The sequence below is a fragment of the Trichogramma pretiosum genome, unplaced genomic scaffold, assembly GCF_000599845.2.
Source record: "Trichogramma pretiosum strain Unisexual culture from Peru unplaced genomic scaffold, Tpre_2.0 scaffold2, whole genome shotgun sequence".
Taxonomy (NCBI): domain Eukaryota; kingdom Metazoa; phylum Arthropoda; class Insecta; order Hymenoptera; family Trichogrammatidae; genus Trichogramma; species Trichogramma pretiosum.
In genome coordinates this window covers 622,533-630,380 of record NW_019641687.1, presented here as the reverse complement: position 1 = coordinate 630,380, position 7,848 = coordinate 622,533, and the positions used below count along the sequence as shown (strand labels likewise).

Sequence of the window (7,848 nt, the reverse complement as noted above, 5' to 3'; positions counted from 1 at the left end):
TATGAATTTTGAAGTGCGGCCGGCACGCATATCGCTGTGTAGGTCAGCCGCTAAAGTATCTCGTTGCAGCGTCAGTTGGTTCTTAGTCAGCGAGTCGAGCAGATTTGAAGTTTGAAGTTGATTTAGTGTGTGAAGTGAAAGAGATTTGTTATTTGTTACTTCATATTGGCAAGCCGTTTGTACTGTTGGAGGTCCACTCGCACCAAATCTAGAACATTGTATTAACAACCATGTGTGAAGATATATCAAATGGTCTAGATCTACCTTCAGATTGGGGTAATAGTAAATTCATTATATTTTTCGGTTTTGCCATTTCTTTATATTATACTAGAAATGAGATTTTAATTAAAAATTGTTAATTTTTGGAATGAAGTTCTGATTTGTTAAATCAAAAATCTGATTTACAGCTGATCTTTCTATATGCTTTGATCTAGAAGGCAATTTATTAGGTAAGCAAACTTCTATTACTTGCTTTTAAATCGATCGGGAAAATTATTCATTCATACACTTTTCTGAAATAAGAAACGAAAATTCACGTCATAATTGTGCCACGATCGTAAAAGAAATAGTTTAACCGAGACCCAATGTTATGTTTTACTTCGTCTATAAAAAGTGCCTGATCGTCACGTCCGAGTCTTATTCTTCTTTTTTCTGGCCTTGCAAGCGCTGTACAGCGCCCCCGAACTGTCAAGGTCTGAGTCGTTTGAGAAACGAAGTCTTTGCCCGCCCTTTTGGTGAGCGCGTACAGTAGGCTTTTGTTTGAAAATTACAGTCGCGCTTGAGATTCCGAAGCGCGTATTTTATGATTAGCTCCCGGTACGGCAGAAATATCAATCTTTTATGTGATATATTTCTTTTTTTTATAGCTCAAAAGCTTATTCCTTATTTCTGCCTAAAAAGATCGAAAAAAATTGGAAATTTTAAAATGTTAGAAAATACTGCGGCGTCGATTAGTTTTTGCAAAAATACATATTAGAATAAATAGAGTACATATTTTAATTTTTGTCTTTTGTACTGTAGGAATACAATTCCTGGAACTAGAAATAATAAATCAGCCACAGTATAGTCGACGTTTTCGTTACATTTCTGAATTCAAGAGTGGTTCACTATCAGGTGAAAATAAAGCTCCTATCACCGTGAAAGTAAATAATTAATTTTTAGCATAAGTTAAAATTATAAACATCTGCATTTATACAGAGCATGTAATCTTTTTTTGAAGGTAAATAAATATGTTGATGGTTCCTTTATAAGATGCAGTTTAGTTGATTTTAAGACCAGAGTAAACCATCCCTATTGTTTAGTGGAAAAAAGAAAAGATGAAAAAATTCTTCATGATCAGACTTATTATGAGGTTCCAGTTGATCCAAAAGAACACACTGCTAAGTACATGAAATAAATTATTTAAAATTACAACATTTTCAACATATTGAAAGACCTTTCTATTTGTGTATTGTAGATTAAAAAATATAGAAATCATTATCACCAAAGACAAAAATAAGCAACATGCTGAGATCCTAATGAAAAAAGAAAAGAGAGATGGAAAGGAGAACACACCCCAAGTTTGCTATTACTATTTTTTCTTTATTAACCAGTTACATAAAAAAAGTTTATTTATTATAATGTTTTTGCAATAGTTGTTAGAGCAAATAAATAAAAACTTGAAGAATATTGATCTCAACGTTGTTGCTCTATGTTTTGAAGCATTTTACAAAATTGGTGACGAAAATATTCCGCTAAGTGAGAAAATTTTTTCAAATGCAATAAAAAATTCTAGTAAGTCTATGAACACATTAAAATTAAGTTATAAACTTCAAACAGTATCAATAGTTCCATCCAAATTTTTCAGATACCTCAAGTACTGCTAAGCTTGAAATTGCAGTATATAGAGTATTCAAAAATAAAAATTACGATGAAGTTTTGATAATTTTGAAAAATAAAATTAATATAGGTAAAATTTGATCAATTCTCTTTTTTAATATAACATATTCTCATAACTAATTATATTTTAAGATAAACTAGAAATTAAATTTTACGAGAATGGTTCATTGTTAAATTGGCAATTAGAGAAAATGTATTACCATCAAGCTGTTATTATAATACGGTATGTTAATAAAAATAGTGTACAAGGTGAATGATAAAACATTGATATTCAAAAGAAGTATTAAGTAACAAAACTTCAAGGATAGTAAAATGTTTTCTATCGAATAAATTAAAATTTCATGAAAACCTTGTTTATTGGAAATTTAAAAATAAATTGAACAAAATTAATATTTTTAATACTTCTTTCGTTATGGAAATGTATAACTATAGTCACTTACACATATTCTGTGCTTACATCAATATCAATAATCTCTAAACTTCTAGGCATCTAAAGCAGCTTACCTTAAAATGTGATTTTTGATTATTAAAAATGTTTATAAATATTTCTAGAATCCCATCAGACTGTGTAGAAAAGGTTAAGGGGAAAATTAAAATTGAGTTATACAGGACTACTGATGAAGAATCAATTTTTATTCCTTATGGTATCAGTGAATGTGCAATGGAAACTGATGGCTTAGATGAAAATGATTCATTTAATTCTTTTGATGAAAAATCTTTGTTCGAAGCTTTAATTTTTGATAAATTTGAAAAAGCCAAAGAAATAATAACTAGAATGCTAGATGATAGATCGATACATCATAGTGACTGTCAGAGTAATATTAAAGAGGTATTCTATTTTAAATTGAATTATTCTGCAGCTCTGGTATTTGATAAACAAATCCCAATTTTGCAGAAAGCATTACACCTCGCTATTTTGAAAAATCAACCAAAAATAGTCAAAAAACTTCTTGATATGGGGATTGATCTAAATATGCTTGATGATAATGAAAATACTGCTTTGCATTTGGCTATTGAAGGTAACAGATGTACAAATTTAATTATTTTAGGAAATAGACATTATTATAAAAATTTTTTTTTATTACTGAACTGTGTAATAGCTTCAGCTTATGACTGCATCGATGAGTTACTAAAGTATAAAGATAAAATTAATTTTCATATTTCTAATGAATGTGGCTACATGCCATTACATTTGGCGATAAAAAGAAATTCTTTGAAGATTGTTAAATCTTTGGTAGAGGCTGGGGCTCAAATAAATTCAATAAATAGATCCAATGAAAAAACATGCCTTGAAATGGCCCAACATTACAAACAACGCAGTATAATAAAGTATTTGCAGGTATTATTAATTTTCTTACTCAGAAAGTGTTAAGAATTTCATTGATAGATTGCCAATTTTTTTAATCAATTGAATTTAGCACAAAGCCAAGGAAGATCTCAGTATGGATTATGATGATGTATGTTAATAGTTACTTTTAAATAATTTATTTGTTTTAAATACTTGTGACTCAATCAAGCGATTTTGAAATAATTAATACTTGAGTATTATTATCATACTATGTAATAAAAAAAAAATAAAATCATAGGCTAAAGATATGACTCCTGTTGATCTTGGACCATCCCAAGGTTCTAAATACTCAGAAGTGTTTGATATATTGAAAACTGATGCAAATATGCCAATGTATTGTTGCAACTCACTCAAAAATAATCTGGAAAAAGCTAGAATTGACCAAAAGGATCATCTGAAATTTTCAAGAAAAAAAATAAGCTTTCTTCGTTATACATGTATTTTTTTAATGACTTTTATACCAATTATTATAGTATGTCATATTTTTTGTAATTACCTGTCATAAAATTGTGACGTTTTGAAAGTTTAAGACAATAAATCCAATTTTATAATCTTTTTATAATGTAACGTTGTAATTATGATTTTCAACCTCATTTTCGGAAATTTGTACAATACTCTAATATTTTCAACTGGACATGTATGAAGTTAAAAAAAAAAATTTTGGAAATCAGGTTTGTTTATGCGATTAATTTTCATTACATGAGTTTACATAAAGAAACATCGGAAAAATTATAAGGGTGTGTCAGGTTCACCAGCAGTCTTTGTCTATAATGCCTATAGCATTAGTCGAATGCTTCCACTTTGGAGCTGCCCTTCAAGTTACGTATCATATCGTTGCGAGATTTCTACTTAATCTATTCATACTTTTTGTATCTCATTTCTGAAAAATTCTGTTCAGTACACTTTAAATTTTAAGCGATAATAGCATTTAAATGGTTGCACTAGTACATTTTTCACACGAGTTATGACCTAAAACTATTGGTAATTAGCTCGATAGAAATAACTCTACTAATAACTCTAACCGATAATATTCTTCAATTTGCGTGTATTAAGAATTCAATTTTCATAAAACTCTGTACACTTGGAAAGTCTATCTATAGTGCACGATCTTATCAGAATGATTCGTGTATATGCGAATATAAGATAGTTGTTGTTACTCTTTGATACTGGTGAGTGCTCGAATAACGACTTAACGCAGCTTCTGAATGCTTCTAATTGATCGGGATTCGTACCAGATTTAATCATTTTTTAGCGATCATCAACATGGAACTGCCAGCGATGCTTTTGCCGGCTTTTGAAGAATTAATCAATCTAGATGCTAGCGAAAGGCCATTAGGTATATAAATATTCTTCCTACCTCGCTTTTTATTAATCGATTTTGGCAAAATATTTTAATTTGTTAAGCATTTGATTTTGATTAGTTTGAGTACTCACACTTGAAATAAGTATTTCAAATAGCAAGTAAATGTGTAACGATAAAAAAAGTCATTTTAATTATAGGATCGAAATGCCATATCCATATACTAGTTCAACCAATTGATAAATATGGATTTAGATACAAATCTGAGCCAACTATCTACAGAAGATTATTAGGAGAAGGTAAAAGTATCGGTCAATTGAAAAAAGCACCTACCGTGCAGGTACGATAAATGATGTAATAAAAGCCACGGCAAGTTAAATTCAGTGCAATAAATTTTAGATGATCAACTGTCCGTTTGAAAAGGCCATCATTAGATGCAGTTTGGTTACTGCAGATTCTAATCGATTTTTACATCCGTACTGTTTAGTTCGCAGAAATGATACTTCAGATCTCGATAATCACTACGACGAGGAAGTGTCTGATAAAAATAATTTTACTGCAACGTCTGTGTCACATTGAAGTACATTTTTTTAAATATGTTTTAATGCAGCAGTTATAATAATAATGTATATTAATATTTTTTGCTAAAGGTTCGATGACATAAGAATTATTATAACGATTAAAAAAAAAATTAGAGAAGTTATGATAACGAAGAAAATTAACAAATTGCTGGAAGAAAAAATGCAAAACTCTCAAATGCATTTATCAAAGTTAGACTTGACAGAGGATGAAATTTTACAAGTAATTTATTTTATTTTGAATTCCTGTAAAATTAGTAAATTTTCTATAAGATGAGAAAACTATATTAATCACATATTCCCCACAATACATTTAAAAATGTTGAAATATTGATTAATAATTAAATCAATTTCAATTAGAGTTGTTGATGCAACTTTTAAATAACCAATACTTTTTATAGATTGCTTACTCATCTCTTAAAGGCTAATAAAAATAATAAAGGAAATCATCTTATGCTTTTGTGAACAAAATTTATACTTTTTAGATAAGATTGACCACTGAAAATGAAATGAAATGCATCAATGTCAATAGTGCATGCTTGAGTTTCCAAGGATTTTATTATGGACCAAACAATATTTTATATCCATTGACGGATAGAATCTACTCGCAATCAGTAAATAACTCAAGTAAGTATGAAACAATGTTTGAAGTCGCAATGAAATAATATTTAAAATAAATAATTTCAATGAACTTTTACCAGGAAATGCTTCGACGGGAAAACTCAAAATATATCGGTCAAGTAAAAGTACCGGTTCCACCTTAGGAGACGAAGAAGTTTGGTTGCTCGTACAAAAAGTTGAAAAGAGTACTTAATTATTATGTTGTAAATTATTTCTCAGTTAATTATGATTTTTTTAAAAATATATCGTATTTTTTAGCGAATATTAAAATTAAATTTTTAGAGGTGGACTATGATGGAGAACCAACTTGGCAAGCTGATGGAAAATTTTCAGAATCGGATGTACATCACCAAGTTTTAATTATCTTTAGGTATGTAAGGTTCTCGAAGAAACCTAACATATTTAATTTATAATTTATTTATATTTCTTAACAGAACTCCGGCATATAAGAATAAAAATATTATAGAGCCAAAAAAAGTCTCGATTCGATTATATCGACCCTCTGATGATGATGTATCGAATGAAATTCATTTTACGTATATTCCAATGTGTGTCTCACAAAATGAAAACTAAAAAATAATTTTCCGAAAAGTCACTGCAATGTATTTTTTTATTGTACCTTTTTTTAAAACCTGCACTATCGAATTGACTTTTGAACAAGTGATGCTTTGATAGCTCAAACGACTGTAACAAATTAATCGATAGTAATAAATGTTTATTGTAATCCCCTATAATAGCCTTTCGTATTTCGATATTTCGTATGAAATATCTATTTTTACATATCTGACACTTATTTTCGGCGCAATCGGTGATTAAATAGTTCAAGATATTTGCACTGTAAACTAATATTGCCACACCCTTAGTAAACTTGATCTATACCTGCAATAAATTACACACATAGAGCACGTAAGAAAATGTAGTTTATTCTAGGGCATTGAAATTACAGCAAAAAGTAAATGAGCTTAAATGATATGTATTTTTCAAAAATTTTTTCTAAGTTTTATTCATTAAAAACGTATAAATGAATAATAAATACGATCATCTCAACAAAGCAATTTTCATAATTTCGTGATAATTGCAATTATCAATATAATAGTAGTCTTTGTGAATAAAGTAAAATTTCAGTATTATAGAGTTGTAAGGGGGAAATAGTATTTCCGGAATACTACATTAATTCTTTTTAGGGACATGTTCAATAAAAAATTTAAATTATCACCTGGATTTGAATGTTCATGCCAATAAATCAAATTTTTGTGCTACCCCAACCTAAAGTAACATTTTACTCCCGCTGAGCAAAACCAAAATGTTACTTTAGGCTGGGGGATTAACAAAAAATTGTATTTGCACCTATGTAGCGATCTATCATCCGAGGTGGAGCCGAGGCTCATTTCCAGTTTTTCACTCCCTAGGTGCAAAACATACTACTATTTAGGACTCACCCAGTTGAAAAAAAATGAATAGAATTTCTATGTGGAATAAAATGAAGTTCTCACGTAGATCAGACGTGTTTACTACTCAAGGAAATATTGTGGATTTTCAGCTTTTCAACGATCGAAGATACCACCCTCGAAGTTTTCTCGAAAAAACTTCGCATGAATAAATACAATATCCTCGTCGTCCATCATTAACCCTTTTTTCAAAGAAATTGAAAAAATTTATGTTTTTCAATTTGGGAGCACTGTATTAAAGTTAATTGAATGATTATATGTAAACAGAAAAGGTCTCTTGACATTTTTATTCAAAAATAATAGAATGATCATTTTTGAAATTAACTTTATATTTGAAACTTTATATTTGAAAAGAACTCGGACACATTAATATAGAATGTTAAATACTTCAAAATCTACCAACTTAAGAGATGCCAAAGAGTATTTTCTGTTTATATTAGTCCAATATCATCAGAAGTGTATTGCCAGATGGAATAGCATAAATTTTATCAATTTTCATAAAAAAATTACTTGTACAATTTTCGGCACAATTTAGGCCTCTCTACGGGGAAGTTCAGATTCAGCCGGTTATTATACATAATATAATACGTAAAAAAGTTTAAAAAAAGTGTTCAAGTAAGAAAACTAAGTTTTGAACTCATTGGTTGGCGATGTCACGCCACCAAACTGCACGTT

At 29.3% G+C, this 7,848-nt stretch overlaps 2 protein-coding genes across 3 annotated transcripts; both read left to right on the top strand.

The window, feature by feature from the left end:
- Positions 1-212: 212 nt before the first annotated feature.
- Positions 213-3,731, top strand: LOC111694211. Its single transcript, XM_023461505.1, has 13 exons — positions 213-276; positions 408-449; positions 1,021-1,142; positions 1,220-1,383; positions 1,457-1,559; positions 1,635-1,773; positions 1,847-1,948; positions 2,011-2,101; positions 2,431-2,707; positions 2,774-2,897; positions 2,979-3,217; positions 3,297-3,335; positions 3,465-3,731. The coding sequence occupies exons 1-13, from the start codon at positions 231-233 to the stop codon at positions 3,729-3,731; spliced, it is 1,755 nt and encodes a 584-aa protein (XP_023317273.1). The 5' UTR covers positions 213-230.
- A 603-nt stretch (positions 3,732-4,334) lies between these two features.
- Positions 4,335-6,436, top strand: LOC106655153 (nuclear factor NF-kappa-B p110 subunit-like). Of its 2 annotated transcripts, XM_014375376.2 has the most exons (9): positions 4,335-4,395; positions 4,462-4,562; positions 4,727-4,866; positions 4,926-5,089; positions 5,177-5,327; positions 5,590-5,731; positions 5,806-5,910; positions 5,984-6,095; positions 6,160-6,436. In XM_014375376.2, exons 2-9 carry the CDS (start codon positions 4,490-4,492, stop codon positions 6,296-6,298), a joined length of 1,026 nt encoding a protein of 341 aa, XP_014230862.1. In that variant the 5' UTR covers positions 4,335-4,395; positions 4,462-4,489; the 3' UTR covers positions 6,299-6,436. The 2 variants fall into 2 exon arrangements, with proteins under 2 accessions (XP_014230862.1, XP_014230861.1); XM_014375375.2 differs by having other exon boundaries at positions 4,393-4,562.
- Positions 6,437-7,848: the final 1,412 nt, after the last annotated feature.

Bases quoted from the DNA above. Each gene is read 5' to 3' on its own strand.
- LOC106655153 (XM_014375376.2), top strand. From the start codon at position 4,490: ATGGAACTGCCAGCGATGCTTTTGCCGGCTTTTGAAGAATTAATCAAT. The intron at 4,867-4,925 runs GTACGATAAATG...AATAAATTTTAG, and splicing joins AAAAAGCACCTACCGTGCAG to ATGATCAACTGTCCGTTTGA. The intron at 5,732-5,805 runs GTAAGTATGAAA...AACTTTTACCAG, and splicing joins GCAATCAGTAAATAACTCAA to GAAATGCTTCGACGGGAAAA.
- LOC111694211 (XM_023461505.1), top strand. From the start codon at position 231: ATGTGTGAAGATATATCAAATGGTCTAGATCTACCTTCAGATTGGG. The intron at 1,384-1,456 runs GTACATGAAATA...TGTGTATTGTAG, and splicing joins CCAAAAGAACACACTGCTAA to ATTAAAAAATATAGAAATCA. The intron at 1,774-1,846 runs GTAAGTCTATGA...CAAATTTTTCAG, and splicing joins AAATGCAATAAAAAATTCTA to ATACCTCAAGTACTGCTAAG.